Raw genomic sequence first — 23,291 nt, 5'->3', positions numbered from 1 at the left:
ACTTTTCACACAGAAACTATAACGTAAAGTCCAACAAAAGTCAAAATAATGGTCATAGACGTTTGGTGCCCTAATAATAAATGGTAAAATGGATAAGTTCTAACGGGATATACAAATATTGTTTCATGGCCGGCACTTCACATTTACACCAAAAATGTATGAAAATTCAGTTTTTTTTTAATTCGAATAAAACCGAAAATATTGACCCTACAGCTTTGGTGCCATAGTAATAAATGCTCAGACGGATAAGTTCTAAGGATATATACCATTATTGTTACTTGGCCGGCACTTTACATTTTCACCTAAAATGTATGAAAAATACAGTTTTTTAAAATCGAATAAAACCGAAGATATTGACCCTACAGCTTTGGTGCCATAGTAATAAATGCTCATATGGATAAGATCTAACGGAATATAGCAAAATTATTTTTTGGCCGGCACTTTGACTTCTGGGCCGAAATCCGATGATCTCCTTTAAGTATTTTAAGAGTTCATACGACACTACGACAGAAGATAAATTGGGCATAAGTAGGCATACATTATATTTAAATGGTCTTTGTTGGAAATCCTTACTTTTAATACAAATATATGCGATAAAAAATATTTTCCCTTGAAATGGGAATTTTTCGGGTTTTTTCCCTCAGAATTGGGAAAATTCCCAAAACGCGGGAATTTTCCGGGTAAGAACCCAACACTAGTAACGACTACATACTTACATCAGTAAGTGGTAACCGGGACAAACGGCTTAACGTGCCTTCCGAAGCACGGAGCGTCGATTCGTTAATAGACAGAGAAAATAAGTACCGTAGATTGTACTTCTCTTGTCGCATTTGTAATTGTTTTTAGTGTGGTGTTTATATGTGCAATCAATAAATAAAGAAGTTCATTTACGTTTGAACTAGGTATATCTCTGGGGTAGGGAGGTGCGTATTAGCAGCTCTCTTGTACGAAAATAACTGTATGTTATTTTTTTTATCATTAAATGTAATGAAGTAATTAAGTACTTCACTTAAGTACCTACTTCACTTAAGTACTTCATTATGGTAAAGCCAATTGCATTTCGCTACACTTGAAGTACAAAAGGTTGCATATCACTAGCATTTAATATCGTATATTTAAAAATAGAGTTATTTAGGTAGGATGTAGGTATATATTGGTACAGAAGCTGCTCAATGTTGGCAAAATACTGTAGAAATACATTTCTATACCTATGTCGCTGTGTAATTTTATACAGTTCAGTGACGCGATACGCGAGAAACACGAGGCCACCAAATGAACATCCTTTCCTCTTCTGTCCTCTACTTTCACCATACGAACGCAAGAGACGAAGTTTTCAAGTACTAGTAGGTATGTGTTGGTATCGATCTTGGACTTCGAACCCTACTGCGCAAGACGAGTTATTGTGACTAGTGACTCCACTCGGATATTTCAGTCGCCACCAAGCCATAGCGCGGGTAACCCGTGCCACAGTTTTCTGTAAATATTTTATATATAATTTTTCGTTATTTGGTTATGTTACCATGTTTTTAGAAACATTTGAAAGCGATAAGTTTTAATACTAATGTTTTTTTAGCGATGTTAGGTAATGTACTGTTACTGTGTGGTTTTCTTTGCTAAATTTACTTGTTTGGTTATTTTGTTGAGCTTGTAGGTAATTAGGTTTGATGCCATAGCACAACAGCGACGGAAAATTGTTTCTTTTTATATTATTGTGTTTGTTGTTTTGTATAAGATTTTACCCCGTGTTATCTAAGTTTTGAAACAACTCTGAATAATGTGAAATCAAAACTTAATTTCAGATTTATTCGTTCTTATATCAGACTGGTAATTATGCTTAACCTTAACTATTTTTCTGTAATCAAGACCAATTTATAGACTCTGTGAAGACGAAATTCGGCGGGAAATTAATTTTCCTCCTCTATAATGCTTTACAAGTCTGTGTGAAACCAAATTCAGTAAAGATCTCAAGGATACGTGGGTCACATTATCAAACACCTCTGTAAAAAATATTACCTTCCTTTGGCAGTCGGGTAAAAACCGGACGTGTCAAATCTACAGTTTAGGTAAGCGGAACCTGCGAAAAACGGGATAAAGCTCGGGTGAATGAAGGAAACGGTCCTACCGTGAATAACGAAGCATCAATATTGTCAAGGAAGAATTGTCGAAATTTGTGACAAAACTTTGGATACTAGTTCACTATCTCATCTATAATCAAAACAATGCGATGCAAATGATCGTCTGTTCAAAATAAGGTAAGACAAAAGCGAAAGATTAATGGAAGTTGTACAATAATGAGGAAATATTTAAACTGTGGACAAAAGACTCAATACTTAGAATGAAATCTACTCAAGGACGGAGTCTGGTTGTACGTGTGTCTGGCGTTAAACCAAAACAAATAAGCGAAATCAACATATCGGCTATTTTCGCCAATAAAAGTTGGGATTTCCATTTAATTTTTTTCATCAATATTCGCCCTGTACATAAGCCAGACTACACACATAAGCCATGAAATGTATGGATTACAGTGTTGATGAGAATCTAGATTCGATTTGAACCCGCTCAATTACCTACTTTGTAAAATTTAAAGTCTTACTTGTCAATCACTATTTTTATTGGACATCGTTTACACGAAAGTAGGTACATTAGCGCTGGATTAAAATAGATCGTAAAAAATATACTTACTAACTTAAGCACTTAATTGTGTGTTGTGGACTGAAACACAAATGTAACGAACAAGAGGTACGTATTATATAAGGAATGGATTAAAATAAATGTATTATTCGAATAAACATTATTATGACGAATATGGTGTTTTTCTTCGCCTAAATTAATCTAGTGGCATGTCTGAGATTCCGGATAAATTTTTGACTCGGTTAATGTAAATTTGGTTCAGCTTTTTTCTGGATTTTCGTTTCCTGAACTATCCTGGATGGAAGCTGAAACAAAGAACTTAAGAACAAATAATATTAAAACATGAATCAACAAATCGAAACGATCAGTAAAATAAGCGCACGAAAACATAAAATCTTGCGATCAGTTTTCGCAACAACTAACGCCATCTAGTTGCGGTTCTTACCAACAAGATGAATTCGAGTTTCGCGTGGAATTAACCTTGTATGTTTATTGACACTAAAACCAAAGGTGAATGAAACAAACATAAACTTTCAAATTTTTCTTTAATCAATAATTTAAAGCTTACAGGAGACATTTTCTTGTAATACGCCGGCGACCGAGACGCCGCGCCGCCGCGGCCGGCTGGCGAATATCATTTCCAAAAACTGAAATTTCGCCACTAATCCACTACGTAAGAACCAAAAGTAAACTAGTACTGTTAAGTATTACCTGAATATACTTAAATACTTTCCAAAAGTGGCTATATTATGCTGCGTTTTCGTAAGATTCATACACATTTTCAATTAAATGTACGAAAACATAGCACGTGCCTCTTTCTAATCATTTTTAGACTATACTTAACAGTCGTAGTACACAAATGCGTCGAGGCTCTTCGTCGAAAGCATCATCAATACTGTCACTTCATGATTCTCACAGACCCCTCAAATCCATTTTAAAATGACATCTAAATCCATTGAAACTTGAACTAAACAAAGGAAGCAGTTAAGGGAAGAGGGTTTGTACTAAATCTTGAAAGTGAATATAAATATACCATAGAAATACAGTTTCAATCAGCTGAATTTTAGGTATTTGTGACGTCCCCAGCTTCAATATAGGTGGCAAAATCAATAATATTTTTCATGATAGAATGCGTAATAACATTTAAAATAAATTAATTAACTTTTTGACTAGGCCCCCTCTTCCCTTTCTGGTCACTCCCACAAAAAAAACATGTATTTGTTTCCTGTAACTTTAGGTACAATAGTCTGGCCTGTCGAATTAAAGGCATAGGGCGAAATGAGCGATACAATTTTAAAGTATACAAGTATTGCTTCGTAAGTGTTGAGCTAACAGGTAGACGATTGATGGACGGTTAGAACCCTACATGCTATTGTCCATTTGGTGGAAAGAATACACTCGCCACTTAGTGGAATGTATCAATTTTCTTGCAGACAACGACGCCGAACTTTTCCGACATTTAATTTTTGACGTTCCATTGAACGTAGTGTCGTCACAAAGATCAATAAATCCACTAAACAAACGCGTGACTATGGTTAAACAATCATAATTGACACACATTGTCGTATGTTAGCTCAGGTATCGAGTTATTCGAGAAACAAATGCACACTCAAATTGATAAAACGTCGAATAGTGGAGCAAATCGTAAAACGTTTAAAAAAATATATTCAGGAATTTCAAACGCGTCACGCGAGACGGGCGTCCGCGCAAAATCCCAAAATCGTTAAAAAAGTCGCGATTGACAACTGAAAAGGTCACCCAAAAATGTCTAGTCCAAATAATACAGACGGTAGACATGGAAAATGACGTATCTCTTTATTTTTTTCAACGAAAAGAACTCTCCTCACGAAAATTACGTAGTAACAAAAATGCTTATAAACACAACCATAGACATACATATACATATATATTCCTCTCTCACATACAAGCACGCACGCACACAGCTATGTCGACCGAGCAGTGTTAAAAGTACTGAGCGCCAGCCACTCGTGTTCCGACCTCGCGTACTTGACTGGGGTTGCTTGCGTTCACTACTTTTACCGTCAGAGCGCGGGAACGCCTTACAAGGCGACATTTCCCCAACAATGTTAGGACACGGAAAACGTAAGTTTCTTCTGCTACCACAGATTCTTAAAACACATTAGACTTCATAATATGTTTGTTTTGTGGGATTGAGTCTCAGAAGAAACGAAGGGAGGTTTTGTCCGTTTTCATTACGAAAAATGTCGCCTTTCAAACGTCTCGTCGCGTTACGAATTAAATGTTTGAAGGGAGCTGCGTAGGGTTCGAAATGATAACATCTACTGCCTATTTCGAAACTATACTACGTTGAATACGCGTACAAAGAAATACATCAAAAATTGGATACCCTCGCAGCTACTACCTAAGAGGCTTTCACACACGATAAATTATTACACCACGAGTTTATATTAAACCTTAAGAAATTTCGACACTATTAAAATTCGTGATCCAACGCTTTTAAGAGCGAGAAAGCTTTATACATATGCCTAAATACATGAAAAAGAAAAGGGATGCGGTCAATCGAAGTTTTTCGTCTCTCTCAGACACTTAGTCCGATGTATAAAGGCTTCCCCGCTGGTTCCGTAGAACTGCGCTTTACAATATGAATGGTCCTTCGTGAATTTGATGTTCTCGTGTTACCTTGCCCTAAAAATAACTTCATGGTACTACAATTATTATGTCAGTTTTGTCTCTATATGAAGTGCGACATAAACCTTTGAGTGGCGAATAATTTCCAACGTGTACAAGCCGTTTTGAATTCTGTCACACTCGACAATTCCTATAGTGTGAAACGTACAGTCATATTCAATGTCAATTTTGGATGAGTGAACCTAGTTTGACTAGACAAGTCTATGTGTTATTTAGATCTTGTTTTACGAGCCAGTCGCTTAAATGCTATTCTATTTACTCGAGTTTGGAGTACATGAGAATATTATTATGACGTCATTGTTATAAATCGTGACGTCGCATTAATACAGCTCACACACAGCCTATAACCCGTGCGAATTAATTAAATACCTCGCGTAAAGGGGGTTGTATACAAGCGAGATGCCTAGTTGATTCGCAAGGCTTATACTTTTTTCAAGAATTTATTATCTGTCAAGAACCACAATATAAGTTCCCTTTTTATTCCACCAATGAACCCTACATTTTGACGTGTTTTCAACCAATCACAAGCCTCCATGTGTGTAACGTTCACGTGATTGGTCGATTATAAAAATGTTCGAATACATTTACGCGTCCCATGTGGAAAATATCCTCATAACCCTTCCTATATTCACTGGTGTATACCTAATAATGGACTTATTATTAATTATCGTTTGTCCGACGTAAACCAAGCAATTTTGTTCGAAATACGTCACTGCATAATATTTAAGTTTACGCGGTAGTGCTTTCTAGACGTTTTGGAGTGAGGCAACAGTAGCGACATATAATAGTCATTTGTTGAAATATTTGGCAAGGTTTGTAACCCCGTAGTTAATTCATATATTTGTCTTTGTGTATAGGAATGTTATTAATTACACAATTTGTATACCCGAATGTTTATCATAACTAAATATTCCCATTGGTCTAGTAAATTTCTCTAAATATGCAGCTTGTATATGTTGCCCGTTTGAAGTATCTATTCAAACGACCTTGAAGACTCCGCGTAAACATCCAGAGTTCCTTACGAATCTTTCCACTGATCAGTGAAAAACTCGTATCCGAATCACGTGACATTTTGTACCGCAAACATCGTCCGTATGTGAATAATTGCAACAACTTCAGTTTCAGATCCAACCGGTAACTTAGTCACATTTGTCGTCAAAATACGTCACCATACATCTCTCTCTTTCTCTCTCACGAATAGAACAGATAATAAATAAATACTACTTTTTAAAAATCTGAGACATATGCAACTAAGTCACGTCAATTTTGAAAAATATAATAGAAGAGCACTGTTGCGCCGCCATCGCGTACTCAGGGCTCGAAAGAGAAGAAAAAGTAAAGTTTTTTATACCGGTTTTATTATTCGTTGCGGTATCCAGTTATTACTGACATGAACCGGTTAATGCGGTTATGAACCGACAGACAAGGACTGACGTTTGTGAAGCGTTTCAAGCCCTGAGTCAAATCCTTACCAACTTTAAGCTACCTTAACATTACGTACGTTCGCGATGCTCGTTTGCGGTTTAACTAACTCGCGACAATCGCTATAAACGTGTAAACGAGCATCGGGATCGTTGGGGTGCTGACATTACTCGGGAGACTGGGCAAGTGACAGTGGCAATCTTGGAAGTAATGTTAGCTGCCCGTGGGCGCGTGCTCGACTCTGCTAGGCGCATGCGTGTCCCCGGCGGCTGGAGGGTCTTGTGCTCAGTTGCGCACGGGCGGCGCGGGCGAGTGGTGGTGCCGCTCGAGGTCCTCGAGGGAGAGCGCGTTGGGCACGTGCACGGAGGGCAGCTTGCCGGCCGAGGCGCGCGCCAGCAGCTCGGGGGAGAACCACCGCGCCAGCTGGTTGTCGCCGCCGCCCGCCGCGCCGCCGCCGCCCATCTCTGTAACCACCACGCACCAGTTACGACGGTGCTACGATACGGTCGACACTTATTCAACGTAACGTTCAGCAGAGCCTATACTCCCTAGTATACAGGGTGGCCCAGATGTTCAGGATCAAAATGAAAAATTAGATAGAGGGGCTCATTAGCTACCAGAAATACCCCCATGTATGTTCAGCAATTATTTACGGTTTAGGAGATATGCCCCATTTTGTACCTTTTTCTAGATTTTCTACCTTACTTCAGAAATAATCATTTTGTCGCACACATTTTCAATTAAAAGTAAATAAAAATCACGCTTATAATCGCTAACAGGGTAGACATAGCAAAAATCCGAAGACAAAACTTGCAGTCACTTTTGGTATTCGTATTTTAATGAAGGTACATAGATTTCAAGGAAAAAGTTATCCCCAAACACTGTTGGTGATTCATACTATTAGATACTAAAATAAAATGTGTCTTTGAGCACCTTTAACAACGTTAGAAAGTAGCAGCTACATTGTATGAGAATGTCAAATTTTCCTTCAAATCTGTCTGTCTTGCAACCTTTGAGGGCCAATTACTTAGTTTTTTGCCCGTATTAAGGGTACTTTTTTTGGATGTTTCTAAAAGCCTATTAAATGGAGCAGTTTTTAGAAATACTTTTAGGGTCCATGACAATCTCATGTGTTTATTATTCTTCGGCGAAGTATTAACAACTGTAACAATTTTGGTCGAATTCTCACTTTGACTTCCGATAACTTTTTTTTTATACTTAATTTGACTTTGATTTATCTTTGATTGAGCGGTATATAGCCTTAGGCATAGTTGTGAAGTAAAATAAAATAATTATTAAGAAAGGGATAGCGACAAAATGATTATTTCTGAAGTAAGGTAGAAAATCTAGAAAAAGGTACAAAATGGGTCATATCTCCTAAACCGTAAATAATCGCTGAACATACATGGGGGGTTTCTGGTAGCTAATGAGCCCCTCTATCTAATTTTTCATTTTGATCCTGAACTTCTGGGCCACCCTGTATAAGAAAAGATAATACGTTCAGCAGAGAACCGCTGGGTATAGGAAAAATACAGACTTCCAGAGTTCAGAGCGTTCGGCATTCTGCATTTAGGACTGAAAAGGTCATAGGACCCACCAACAGTACTGCAAATTGACGACTTATGGCTCCGACCCGATTCTCCAACTCCTCTCTACCTAAACCTATACACGTACATACCAAATCTTGTAATTTGATATTTGTATATAATTAACCAGTTCAATGTGTAAGAAATAAATAAAATCAAGGACGAAAATAAATAACCAAAAACCTATATCTCATTTCTGGGTTATTACGAGATAAATTTGGACAGTGAGAGCAGTCTTACGAAAACGTGATCTCAAGAAATCCCAGTGATTGATTAAGAATGAAGTGAACCCACTATTGTGATGGTTTAAAAGTGCAGGTCTTTAGAATTTCCGAGGTCTCGTTTTACTGAAACTCCTCAAGAGAAAGTTCTTCCACAATAATGGTATAGGAGACAGGAACTCACCATTGAGGCTTCTCTGGTGCGATTGGACTAGCAACTGATGCAGCGAGGTGCTGTTGGTCATCCCTCGCGCCATGTTGTTCATGTTGTTGAACTGCAAACAATCACGAGGATATAATCACCATTCCAATATTTTTAATCAGAAATATTAAAATTGACTTAAAGAAAATTAAATAGAAAATGTCTTGACTTGGGCGGGATTTGAATTTTTTGAACCCACGGGGCTCTTATCAAACCGGGACAAACATCCATATCCACTTTTTCGAAATTCGAATGGACAAAATGGGAACCCGGTGGTGTAATGGTTAACAGGGTCGTCCCGGCTTGACAAGAACTGCTAGTTCAAATCCCGTCCAAGTCAGACGATTTTAATTTTCAGAAGTATGTAGTTGCGTTTATTCTGGAATGGAGCCGTGCGGAATCAACCAATTACAGCGTGCGAGAGAACAAGTAAAATGAAGCTTTGTCGCGGTGATTGGGCGATTCCTACACAGGCACGAAACCTTAAGCTTGTCATTTTCTTAGACCTATGAGGCTATTATATATAGAAATCTTTCGAGTACAGAATAAAAATAACCTTTAACTACTCGTCATAGTATCATTACAGCAGGGCTGCGGGAGTTGAGCTTAAATGTCAAAGCGCGAGTTGTCAAATTCGACAGACGAGTTAAGGTTCCTGATTCACGCATCGACTTGAAAAGTGTGTCAGACAATTTCAAAAAGTTGTTAATTAAAAACTATAACTTTTATACGAACTTATACAATCGACATACATACATAATGTATATGTATTTGCCGTGGCCAGATCATAGAATTGATCATTTCATGATGTTCTCGATCATTTCATGAAATGGTCATATTTCATGAAATAGAATATCGTTCGTTGGCCACATCATGATGTAGTTTGGCCAGATCAATGACCACAAAACGTTTAACGATATGAGCAACTAAATGCATGATTACTTCATGATATGGCCAAACGTTGGCAATCATATCGTAAAATTAGTAACATTATCCACCGATAGTGGCGCTAGTATCGATTATATTTATAACTTGATTGATATTATAATCGATGAATCAATGTTATTGTTCAATTTTCCATAACGAATAGGTACATAATTTTGAACTTAACTAATTAAGAAATTAATCGACTATTCACATTTTTATTACACCACATAAAATGGACTCCGCCTACATTAACGATATGGCCAAACGTTGATTGATATATCATTAAACGTTGACGTTTCAACGATATGGTCAACTTAAGTTGGCCATTTTATGAAATATGACCATTCCATGAAATGGTCGACCACATCATGAAATGATCAATTTTACGATCTGGCCACGACATATTTACAACACAGTTCGGACGATTTATTAGAAAAACTCTTTAGCGAATGTGATTCTATTTCTTTATAGGATGTCAGTACTGTATTGCTCTGAAACCAGACCAGCCCTTCTAACATGCGCAACGTGATAAAACTAATCGATCGTGTCGATAAGTTTATCATTTTCCCTGATGCGTATCAAGTTCGATTAAATTACCATCACGATAAACGTTTAACACGTCGAAAAACCGATGTAGCGCTTTTGTAAAAAAAAAGTTGTATTTGTCAGCACGCATACTTTTCGTGTAGCATCCTTTGTAAAATCCACGGCAATTTAAGCTAAAAGGCTGTATTCCAAGCTCATTGTTTACACATATTGCTCATTGCTCATTTTTTTATAGTGACAGTACGGACATATTACGTAGATGTGTCAAAAGTCCACAGAATCTGATAAAAATATGGCGCCATATTAGCGTTCATCGACAATATATCACGTTGATAGAGCGATTGATTCTGATAGAGCGACATGACTTTTTGGTTTGCCATGTTTGTCGAAAAAAGCATGGTATAAGAAAACCAGGTATGCTCAAAAGTGATAGCTAACATTTCAAGGTTAGCAGCTGACGTCATCCCACCCTGCATAGCCATTTAGTAAAAAATAAATTACCCACGACCAATGTTTTTATATTTACTTTGCAAGGAAATTTTGAACTGTAGTAAAAGATTAATACTTAAAGTTTTAATGAATTTTATATATGTGACAAGTAATAGATTAACGTCCTTGGAATGTTGGAGATATCAATTTAATGGTAACACAGTGGTAACACTTACGTCATCAATGGGCTAGCAATGGCGGTTTGTCATAATATTGAGCGACAAAACGAACAAAATGACATATATCGTCAAAGTGAACGTGACAATATTTTATCACGTTGCGCATGTCAGCCCGGCTGGAGAACAGTCTAGAACTCACCGAAGCAGGCACTTGCTGTCTCTGCTGGGGATGAGGGAATTGACGGACCCCGCCTACCATTTGCTGCAAGACATCATCATTTCTTATTCAAAATATTCTATTTACTACAAAATACTGAGTATCAATATATCAAGTTATCGAACTAAAATGTATATTCACATCACACATTCAGAGCATGATTCTGAATTAATATCAAGTGGAATTTTCCATCGCAAAATTCATGTTTTTTGTCAACACAGAATCATGGTCAGAATCACCCTTAAAGTTATCATTACGATGTCGCTAACACCTGTATAGGTAGTAAATTAATTAAGCTATATTTAACGGAATGTAGGTAGTTTTGCCTATGCAAAAGGACAACCTATTTAGTAATTTAAGAAAATTTTTACGAAACTCCAAAATGTGGCGCTTTACCGCGTAAATGCGAGCGAGACGCACAGTCTGCGTTCCATCTCACTCCTTAGCGGTTTACAGCCATTTAAAACTAAAGTAAGACACAGAGGGGTGAGGTCGGCGCCCGATTAGAATTGGTGCGGGGCGGAGAGTTACCGTCCTACACATAGTATTGTTCTTTACTCCGTGGTAGTAAGATACAAAGACTGACCTGTTGCTGGTTGAGATAATGCTGCTGGTAGTCGGTAGGCCCGTAGTTCATGTTCGGCGCTGCGCCGCTTTGGTTACCCTATTAGTTGAAATAAGCATTATGTATATTATAGTTCCGTGTATATTAGACTTCTGTAATATGGCCGTGGGAGCCCGGTTGCAAGAACGCTTCACTCTCACTACTAGGTTGCAGTTTCGAAAACCAGCAGGTAAAACAATGTAGCCTCAAATTTTACCCGGATGGAAATTAATTGAAAGCAATCGAGATAAGGCCGCCATTTGCCATGTACTTAGTTAAGCTACTTTTGTAAATATTTCCTTTGATTTTGGTGCAATAAAATAAAGTATATTTGTATTTTGGAGACAATCACAACAGAATGTGATTTTTCAAAAAGGCGCTTACATGGTTTAGACCATAGATAAATAGATCATTTATTTGCATGAATATAATAGTTGGCCTTAATAGGTAATTATATAGGTATATCCTTAGTGTATTGAGCCTGCTTGCAGGCGTGCAAATATTGATTTACACAGATATACACAGCTGAAAATCAGCGTTGTGGCACTCCCTCAATGCCGGAGTGTCACAACATATTGCTGAGCTGACGTCCCTTTTTAGAAATAATACTACTTATATCTAAAATAAATGATTTCTATTATATTCCAAATATACTAAAACAAGTGGCATGCATTCAAAACATAAAACATTCTAAAATAAACAACATTAAAGTTTACATCTGCAACAATTTCGTGTCAAGTACGTTTTGTGTTTCTTGTATAGGCTTTGATGTTACCACCTATCACGTTGGTTTATCAGAAAGCTCGGTGAGGTGTGGGTACTTAGTTCATCTTGCGATAGATGTACTTCTAACGACCCTAATTGGGATATAGTCGTGAGTTTATGTTATGTATGTTACCTTGACGATGGGTCGACCTTGCGGCATTTTGGGCGGCTGCGCCCACTGCTGCTGCTTGGGACTCTGGGCTTCCGACTCCTTCTCCGCTGTCATCTTGCGTAACACCTGACAAAATATACGATAATTAAAAAAATATATAACAATTCAAATTGGGTCGTGTACTAGGTGCAAGATAAATTATGAAATTCTGATTACTAAATAAAAACAGATCTAAAACTAACTAACCTTTTACATTTTTCTATTTAACTTCGTTATGAATTTTAATACAAAAGAACGTTATAATAAGTCCGACATTTTATCACGTTTTTCTATGACGTTCCATAGTAATTTCGTGTCTTGACGTTTAGTAATAAGTACGTTCCATAGTAATTTCGTGTCTTGACGTTTAGTAATAAGTACGTTCCATAGTAATTTCGTGTCTTGACGTTTAGTAATAAGTACGTTCCATAGTAATTTCGTGTCTTGACGTTTAGTAATAAGTAACTGATTTGACTAGTTGGAAACTACCCTGTGCCGTATGTGAAACTACCCAAGTATATGAAATGTAGGCCAGTATCCAACTAGTTAAATCAGTTACATTTTACTAAACGTCAAAACACGCGATTACTATGGAATTTGTATGGAAAAGCACACCGTGACGTCGTTGTAAAACGTGATAACATGTCGGATTATTACGCTTTTCTTCATCAAAATTCTAAAATAAATTAAATAAGTCTTTCGTCAGTTATAGATCTGTCTTTATTTTAATTAAGTATTACGAATGAGCTTAATTGGCGTAACTTATTGCAGATTTACTTATTGCACTTGGGGACCGCTGAGGGCTCTCACCCGGTACCAAATTTAGGACAAATTTTGTTGCTGTTACAGTTTCTTGTTATTTCTTCTCCTCAGCCATAACACCTTGCAAAATGACGTAAATTGAAAAATGTTAAATTGACCTTCAACAAGTTTATCTGTGATAATTACGTTGAATAGATGACTGATTCTGATAACAAGCTTGAGGATGCTTTGTTGTGCGCGAACCCTAATGCTTTAGGGATTACGGGCGTATTCACGCATGAACACGGGCTATGTATGGAGTTTGTAATAATGATAATCTCACCGAAGTGGGAGTAAAGGAGATGGGCGTTGGTTGCTTCGGCTGCTGCATCTCGTGCCGGCGGCGGTAGTTCTCCCGCTGCTCCTCCAGCTTCTTCTTGATGAGCGCGCCTTGCATGATCGACTGCGTGTGCGCAGCCAACTCGCGCGGGGAGGGGATGCGCGCTGGGACTCCTGCGGGGTGTACATTTGTGTTAAATAGGTTTTTAGTTTGTACAATTAACTCTGATCTGGGAATGGCGAACTACCGTGATGCACTCTACAGCTATTTCTTATTCGTGCGCTTAAATGTTTAAATTAGATTAAACCATACGATACTTTAGGACATCAATTACTGTTTACTAAACGTTAAAACACGAAATTGCTATGGAATTTGTATGAGCAACCTGTGACGTCATAGAAAAACGTGACAAAATGTCGCACTTATTATTACATTTTTCTTTGTTACAATTCATATATAAATTGAATAGAAAAAAGTTCGTTTTTTTCACACCTTTAGATCTGTCTTTATTAAGTAATCAGAATTGACCTTTATTTAGCAATCATAATCTTTAGTCTTTAATCTTTAATCTTTTTTTTCTTTTTTTTCTTTTCTTTTTTTTTTTAGTGATGTAGTTTTTGTTGATATTTAATAGTTTTTAAGATTTTCATAGTTATTTTTAGATTAAGTTTGTTTAATGTTAAGTACTTATTATTATTATTATTTATTTATTTTTTTTTTATTTTATTTCTGTCCTAATGTAATTTCTTAATATTTTTGTTTGTTTTTGCTATACCCTCCCGGGTCCATATGTGATACTATAATATCTTTAATAACTGTTTACCATATGGTGTGCAATAAATACTTTGACTTTGACTTTGACCTAGGAAACTACCCAATTACAGCAGGGACGATATTTTGATTGATTTTTGCATGGAACTGTGAATCTTGCAATGTGATTACAATAAAACTCGGTCGTAGAATGTTCTAGTATAATGAGTGCCACTTTAGAGCAACCGTCTTGAGCGCGGTCGGTTCAGTAGTAAAATTAAGTTAGCTAGCAACGCCATCTATCGAGCATCTTTAGAATTAACCTTTGATCTGTGTGTGATAAGGATCCTGACTACCCCTCTCGTATGTTTGTGATAAGGATCCTGACACATAGGACTGGTACCTATTTTTACGTAATTATCCACTCGCATTCTATCGCAAAAGGTTTAATTGACATAAATCGCGATAGGTGGCGTTTTACAACACGTGTAATAAATTGAACACAAATCCGGCACCTACCTGGATGGTGCACGGCTAGCGTGTTGGGACTGGTCGCCATGATGGGCGACACACAAAAAGCTGCGTCCGTGACAATACACAACGATAAAACACAAATTCAAGCGATCATCATCAATGTTTGTATTGATGCAAATACATTTCGTCACTTTATAGTGAAAAACACGTAAACGCCTTCTTGAATAATTACATTCTGGGGGGTTAAAAGGGCCACATCGAAGCCATTCACCTAAAAAAGCAATATTGCTATTTGACATTTGTTTGCTTTGCGCACTTACTTTTATATGCGTAAATGTGAAATTGCAATATTGCTTTACAGGTTGAATCACATACCTCCGAAAATGTATTTCTCGGGAATGTGTGGGTTTCCTCACGATGTTTTCCATCACCGCTGAGCACGTGATAATCATTTATGATCCGAACATGAAAACTAATTCGACAATCATTGGTTTAGGCCTATTCTGGATTAGAACCTGCAACCCAAAATCCCGGCTCTAGTTCTAAACCACTGAATTCGATTAATAATAATAATAATAATAATAATAATAATAAATAAATTTATTTCCAAACCACAAAAAATAAATTACAAAGAAACTTATCTAATAGGTACAAGCTATTTTTTTGTGGATGGCTGATGCCTAAACTAAGTAAACTTGTATTATAGGACATCAGGCCTTCCCCCGGAATTTACAACTTTAACAACTTAAAGATTACTTTGACAATTTACACAAAAAATAAAAATAAGTAAGTAAAACAATAATAATGTGGAATGGTGTGAAAGTAACATGTGTGGAGTGTGTGTGTGTATGTGTGTGTGTGTTTGAGTGATTTGAGTTTGAATTCGTGTTTGGAGCATAGATTAATCGTAGGTTCAGGATTTGTGCCCGGTTGATGGCAACAGGCTCGCCCCCTATTACATGGGACTTAATCATAGCTAGCGAGTAGTGAATTTATATACCATACACCTCTGCCTTATCCTTCGGGGATACAGGCTTAATCCTATATCTCATACATCATGAGCCATATGTAGGAGCCCGTTCTTAGTTTAAGACTGAACACCCACTTCTCTTAATATAGTTGATAAGGTAAGTTAATGAAAGATGCGAGTGCAATATAAGACGATAATTATTCAGTTATTTAGTTTACAAGATAGAATTAAGGTAAGAGTATCGCTTACGTTGAGATTAGTTATTACACTAAAAATTATTCCATGTATGTATAATAAATACAGGGTGTTAGTGACATCGTAGCGAAAACTGAGGGGGATGATTCCGACCATGATTCTGAGTTAATATCAAGTGGAATTTTCCGTCGCAAAATTAATGGTTTTTTTTTTATTATTTTTAGTTTCATACTTTTACGACGGAAAATTTCACTTGATCAACTCAGAATCATGGTCTGAATCCCCCTCAATGTTTAAGTTACAATGTCACTAACATACAACCTGTATAGTAAATCATTTCAACCTGCATAGTATATATTGTATGTATTGTGTTATTTGTTATAAGTAGATATAAGTGCTTCTAAATAAATAAAGGAATGAATAAATAAATAAGTATATAAATAAACTTCAGACATATAAAGTATTTCTCACCTGGATGCGGCAGCGGCGACAGTCTTAGCGGCTGGTGATGCGGCGGCACCACTAAGTGGCCCACGCCCACACCGCCCGGCAATGGAGACCCGCCCATTTGCTGATAACAATACATTTTGTCACTATTGTCCTATGGTGTGGGCGGAAGGCAAGAGGGAAACCACTGCCCTATTTTTCCCTAAAAAGTAGCATGGAGAAAATGCTACACCGAGAAGAGCGTGGCTCTTAAATTAATGAAGATGTTGTCCTGTGGTAGACCTGCTTCTCAAACGGGGACTTGCACCAATGGGTATGAGACTGTGCGTTTTTGTTTTATTTCAATAAGTAAGTAAGTAAGTAAGTAAGTAAGTAAGTAAAATCTTTATTTCCTCTACAAATTATAAAACATATGGATACATAATTACATACAAAAATACAATATTTGTAGAGGCTGGAGCCTAAACTAGGATACCCTGTGTTTTAGGACTCCAGGCCTCCACCCCCAAAAAGTCATGGTCAAGAAAAAATAACAAAATATAAAAAAAAAAATTAAGAAAAATTAAGTTAAGTTTTTTTTTTTTTTAAATTGTTAGACTAAATCATAAAATATTTCTTAAAAAGAAAATATCAAATTTATAAATGCTTGTATGTGTATGTGTGTGCGTGCGTGCGTGTGTGCGTGTGTGTGTATGTGTGTGTGCGTGTGTGTGTGTGTGCGTGTATGCGTGCGTGTGTGCGTCTCACTTCTATTTAATTATGTCTAAAAGATTCTCTGTTTCGTCATAATTAAAATTCTCTAACCATTCAGCTACTGATTTTTTACATTGGTAAATGTTTAATGGGTAAATATTATTATCTTTGTTACATTTATTATAAAGGTAAGATCCTAGAAAGTCATAGAATCTTTTTGAAAAAGCTGTTTTAAATAATATTGTAGGACAGACCAGGTCATGTCTTCTCATATTTTGAGTGAGGGTAGGATCATAGGTTATTTGCGAGTGTCTTTTGAGGATAGTATTTGCGATGAATAATTGACGAACTGTTAAAACTTTACATTCTTCATAGAGTTTAGACGTTGGGTACAAGAAGGGTCGAAAGGTTGAAACCTTTAATATCGCACGTTGAGCTACTTCTAGCTTTTTTAGAGTTGTTTTGTGGGTGCCTCCCCAAATGGTAATACAATAGGATAGTATTGATTGACACAACGCGTAATATACTATTTTTAAAATTTTATGATCCGCCATATGTCTCAGGGTTTTAAAAATGAATATTAATTTCCTAGTGCGAGCGGAGAGTGACTTAATGTGAGTTTTAAAGCTAAGGTTTTGGTCAAGATTTATACCAAGATATTTAATAACTGGTACGTTCTCGAGACAAGGACAAGAGCAAGGTAGTAGATCGAATTGACATTTGTGGGCTATAAGCTTGTGTTGATGAGTTACTGTGGAACGGAGAGAAAATAATATGTATTTAGTTTTGTCTGCATTTATCGTCAAAAGATTATTTGCCAGCCAGTGTAATACAGAATTCAAGCCATCTTGTGCGTTGAGAAAAAGTTCTTGGTAAGAGTCAGCTTGAAAAATCAAAGCAGTGTCATCTGCAAAAGAAACTATTTTACCGTTTTTTAAGTGAATATTACAAAGGTCATTTATAAATGTCAAGAAAAGGGAGGGTCCTAAAATACTCCCTTGAGGGACACCATAGACGACTGGTAGGTCCTCACTAAGATGATTATGAATTTTTACTACCTGTCTACGGTTAGTTAAATAACTCCGGAACAGGTCAAGCGATTGCCCCCTGATTCCAAGACGCTCTAGCTTTACAAGGAGCAGAGGAATCGAGACCGTGTCAAATGCCTTTGCTAAATCAAGAAACACAGACAAGCATTTTTTACCCTTATCCAAATTGGAAACAATGTATCCGGTAAGGTCATGGACAGCATCAGCAGTTGATTTTTTAGCTCGAAATCCATATTGATGTGGAGAAAGAAGGTTATTAGCTTCAAGATACTTAATTAGCCTTTTATTAATAATACGTTCCAGAATTTTAGATAAAGATGGTAAAATGGAAATTGGTCTATAATTTGAAACACGGTCTCGATCCCCAGCCTTAAAAATGGGTTTTATAACAGCTTTTTTAAAGGCTTCAGGAAATACGCCGGTAGACAGACTTAGCCTGCAAACATGCGTAATGGGGGGTACTAAGATGTTTTTAAATTGTATGAGGAGTGATGCAGGAATGCCGTCCCAACCCATAGCACAGTTATTTTTTAGGGACAGGATTAAGTTCTCAATTTCAGACTCATCGGTATCAATCATCGCAAAGGAATGAGGTAAATTAGCAGTATTGTAACCTGTATTGATTATGCCGCGGTTAGATAATTGTATATTTTCAGCTAGGGACTTGCCTATATTAGCAAAGTAATCATTTACTATATTGACAGATTGAGACGGGGTACTAGACGTGGTTAATAAGTTGATGGCAGAGTCTTTTGGTTTATTCATATTAGTATTCGTTTTTATAACTTCCCATATCTTTTTACTGTTAGAACCAGCTTCTTGAATTAACTTTCTTTGATGTTCACGTTTAACCTTTTTTAAGATGTCATTGCAGAAATTTCTATATCTCCGGTAAGTAACTTTGAGAATATTATCATCAGGGGAGTATTTAAGTTTTTTGTGCATGTTGTCGCGATTGCGAACACATCGTAGTAATCCTATAGTCATCCAGGGTTTAATGGTACGAGCGCGCCGGGGTACTTGTAACAATTGGGTATGGGAGACAAGGGCATGTGAAAGAAGATTAACTAGCAGATTTGCTGCAGCATTGGCATCATTTGATAGTAAGATCGGGCTAAAGTCAAGCGAATTCATTGTCGCATCCAGGCCAACATGGTCAATTTTAGAAATAATTGTTGGAGCGAATTTAGGCTTTTTTATATCAATGCAGAGTATAATGGCATCATGATCGGAAATGGATGAATGCAACACAAAAGTGCTATTAGACTTTTTAGTTTTCAGGATAAAATGGTCCAAGCATGAGTGTCGTCTAGTTGGAAGAGTGTGAGAGGGCAACATTCCATGCATGGCTAACAAATTCAAATAATCCTCAGAGTAATTTTCAGTGCTGTCAGGGGCAATGTTAATGTTAATGTCACCTGCTAGAATAATATTCGAAAACGAAGCAAGTGAAAGAAGTATATTGTTTAAGGAATTTAGGAACAATGGAATATTCAATTTAAAGCAGTATGGACGATAAATAGCAACAATGGCAGTATGCGTAGAATATTTTATGATTAAGCAGTTAGCTTCGGGAAATATTGGCTCTATAACAGAACATGATAATGAGTTATTTGTATATACAACAACTCCATCATTTTGATTGTAATTGTCGGTAGAGTGATGAACGTCATAGCCTTGTAGTGCTGGTAAAACTTGCGCGTCTGATAATCGACATTCAGTCAGGATTAAGAAATCGAATTCTAGGTTAATTCGGGTCAACAATGTCAGTAACCCATCAAAGTTCCCAGAGATGCTAACAATATTTTGACAAAGAAGCTTAGTTTGTTTAAGTGGTTGGGCAAGATGAGAGGACACCTCTTCAGCGAGACAGGCTATAGGGTCAGATATGTTAAAGTTATCTAAACTGTGTATTAAGTCATTTATGTCCGCGAACTTTGATGAAATGAATTAAAACGGATATAAAACCATTGATCTTGAAGATTTTTAAACAAATTATTGAGCGGAAAAGTATGTTACGAAGAATAGGAAGTCCCATATAACATGATAGAATTACGAGAGGCTTCATAAATTGTGTTGAGTGTCTATTTGGAAGTACATGAGGTGTTTGTATTGAATATATATTGGAAAGTGTATGAGGTATTTCAGTTCTGTATATGTTAGAATGAATGAGAGGTATTTGTGTTGAATATGTGTTTGAGTGTATGTAAGATGTCTGTGTTGTGTATATGTTTGAATGTGTATGCGTTGTTAGTATTATGAACATGTTTGGACGGAGAAGAAATCCGTTTAGTAAATTAAGTCTAGTAGTCTTATATAAAATAAAGGAGGATATTAATGAAACATAATATACTATAGCTATATCTAGTCACAGTTCGTTTCTTAGCTTCAGCAATTGGTCTTCATTTTTCACTAAAATTGCAGGTCCTCCTTCAGACTTCCGCAGGTACACGTTGCCACCAGCTGTCCAGCAATATCTATAGCCTTTGTCAGTCCTCAGGGTCTTCGCAAGATATAGCAGGCGTCTTCCTTTACTTGTTAGATGTTCGGATATGTATATTCTGGTTTTATTATTTTCAAATCCCAGGTTTTCTGCTGTTAGTTGGAGAGATTTTAACAAATGGGTTTTTTTGCAAGCCTCAAGTACTTCGGACTTAAAACAAGTGTTAGAAAGTTCCATAATTATGGACGATGATTCATTTTCTTTTTTATTGGGTAGACGATACATATCTCGAACATGTTCATGACCTAGGTTCAAGTTAAGAGTCTCAAACAGTTTAATTAGGTAGGTGTAAAGAACTGCTTTGGACTCATTTTTAACCTTGGGCACATTGCGTATTTCGATTGAGGTCTTGATAATTGATTTCTCCAATGCATCACATTTATCTTCAATCTTCAAGATTTGTGCAGACAGCTGTTTTCGATCATCCTCCATACGAGTGATGGTACTTTGAACCAGATCAATCCGAGCCGAAACATCCGAAATTGATTTTTCAATGTCATTATTAGTGTTTCTAATGCAGTCGTTCTGTTTTTTGATTAATGACATTTTATTTTCAATCGCATCCAAACGCGCGTCCTGTCTCGCTTCAAAGTCCTTGAACATCGTACGCAAAGTTTCCTGAAGACTTGTAAAGAGATCCAATGAAGTGTCAGTTGATTCGATTTTGTTATCAAAACGGTTTTTACGCAGCGTAACATTCATAGTGTCACAACATTCAGCATTTGTACAAATGGTATGTGAACTTTGCGCCGCCGCCGAAAATGGCGCTGGGGTCGCCGGCGCGGATGGTGGTGGCGAGCGACGGACTTTAGGCATAATTTCGTCAACAAAAAATCAAGTACCACGACAACAGATTACAAAGACAGCAGACTTGAGTGAGAGTACAGCTAAGTAATATAAATATGTCTTTGTCTATCGCCAAAACTCATTCAATATAATGCAGGGGTCTTCAAAATTTGCCAGCGATCGATGATTTCATAGAAAAATTCTTCCGTCCAGTTTACCAAGATCTCTCAATAAGTGGTATCAAATATCTTCATTGATGCGAGGGCAAAATATGTAGTAAAATGGTAGGTAACTCACGCGCTAGATTTGTCTTTGTCTATCCAGTGCACTTGAAACACGTCAGCTATCTCTGTTAATAAATGAGTGAAGTATCGTGACGCACTTAATAAGGTCACTGCTGCATCAGACGAAAACTGCGCGCAATAAGCTGACTGGAGAACTCTTTATGTTTATGCAATCCTATTTTTGTAATACGATTTAATTTTGTAAATTGTAATTTTAAATAATAATAAAGAGCTAACTTTTTACACGTCTGAACTGGTCAGAATCCGGAGGGGAAGGGGAAATACAAGAACTACACGGAATGTTTGTTGTTAAATGTGTGTATTTTACAAATGTTTCTAAACTAATACGATATCTCGTTATCTGTTTAACAATGCAATAAACGAAGTATGTGGTAAATTTTTCATAAATGCAGTTTTCACTAACACAGTTCGCTCGACCATTATAAACGGCGATACGGTTCACCACCTATCACGTTGGTCTAACAGAAAGCTCGGTGAGGTGCGGGTAATTAGATCTTCTTGCGATGGATGTACGTCTGACTACCCCATTGTTGCGTTATTTGCATTTATATTTTTTTATATACAACTTATTGCATTGCTTTTGTTTAAAGTCTAATGACGTTTTGTATGAAGAAGCGAAGTGGTGCACGAGGATCGTGGTAAGTGGAATTCCGTGGTGAAACTCACGGCCTCCGTGGTCCAGTGTCAAAAATCACTTTGTGATCCCTAGTTTGGTTAGGACATTACAGGCTGAACACCTGATTGTCCAAAACGTAAGATGATCCGTGCTTCGGAAGGCACGTTAATCCCGGTAATTACTTACTGATGTAAGTATGTAGTCGTTACATGAGCCATGTCAGGGGCCTTTGGCGGCTCAATAATAACCCTGACACCAGGGTTGATGAGGCTGGTATTCCACCTCACAATCCACACGATAAGAAGTGGAATTCCGTGGTCTCTGCCTACCCTAACGGGAAATAGGCGTGTTCTTATGTATGTCTACAACTTATATACACATTTATGACAATAAATTTCATTTCATTTATATTTTTTTCACTGCGGTAGTGTACCTGTCTGGAGTGATGATGCAGCCGCAGGATAGTGAGCAGCAGGTCGCGATGGCGCGCCGCCAGCCCCGGGTTACCCAGCTGCTGCATCAGGTGCTGCGCCGTTATCTCGCCCGCCTTGAGACCTGGCAACATACAAATACAGGGTGTTAGTGACATCGTAACGAAAACTTTGAGGGATGATGACCATGATTCTGAGTTGATATCAAGTGGAATTTCCTGTCTGAAAATTCACGAAAATTTTGTGTTTTATTTAATTATTTTCAGTTCCATACTATTACGACAGAGTACTGCGGGGCGGAAGGCAAGAGGGAAACCGCTGCCCTATTTTTCCCTAAAAAGTAGCATGGATAATGGTACACGACAAGAGCGTGGCTCTTAGTGATGATGACTTTTGCGACGGAAAATTCCACTTGATATCAACTCAGAATTATGTCTGAAT

At 37.2% G+C, this 23,291-nt stretch overlaps 1 protein-coding gene across 5 annotated transcripts in view; it reads right to left on the bottom strand.

Moving 5' to 3' along the window:
• Positions 1 to 3,159: 3,159 nt before the first annotated feature.
• LOC126375985 (eukaryotic translation initiation factor 4E transporter-like) overlaps positions 3,160 to 23,291 on the bottom strand; it is a 45,319-nt gene continuing 25,187 nt past the window's right edge. For 4 of the 5 annotated variants that reach the window (XM_050023121.1, XM_050023120.1, XM_050023117.1 and 1 more), the window contains 8 exons: positions 22,853 to 22,974; positions 16,492 to 16,591; positions 13,635 to 13,804; positions 12,533 to 12,637; positions 11,617 to 11,694; positions 11,013 to 11,075; positions 8,715 to 8,805; positions 3,160 to 7,187 (listed from right to left, as the gene is read on the bottom strand). In XM_050023121.1, the coding sequence (XP_049879078.1) occupies positions 7,009 to 7,187; positions 8,715 to 8,805; positions 11,013 to 11,075; positions 11,617 to 11,694; positions 12,533 to 12,637; positions 13,635 to 13,804; positions 16,492 to 16,591; positions 22,853 to 22,974 (908 nt within the window). In that variant the 3' untranslated portion in view covers positions 3,160 to 7,008. The remainder of the gene's footprint in view (positions 7,188 to 8,714; positions 8,806 to 11,012; positions 11,076 to 11,616; positions 11,695 to 12,532; positions 12,638 to 13,634; positions 13,805 to 16,491; positions 16,592 to 22,852; positions 22,975 to 23,291) is intronic. The other variant, XM_050023119.1, reaches the window with a different exon arrangement.

This window comes from Pectinophora gossypiella, chromosome 20, assembly GCF_024362695.1.
Source record: "Pectinophora gossypiella chromosome 20, ilPecGoss1.1, whole genome shotgun sequence".
Lineage (NCBI taxonomy): Eukaryota > Metazoa > Arthropoda > Insecta > Lepidoptera > Gelechiidae > Pectinophora > Pectinophora gossypiella.
Note: the sequence above shows the minus strand (reverse complement) of the source record. Positions and strands in the feature narration are given on the sequence as shown.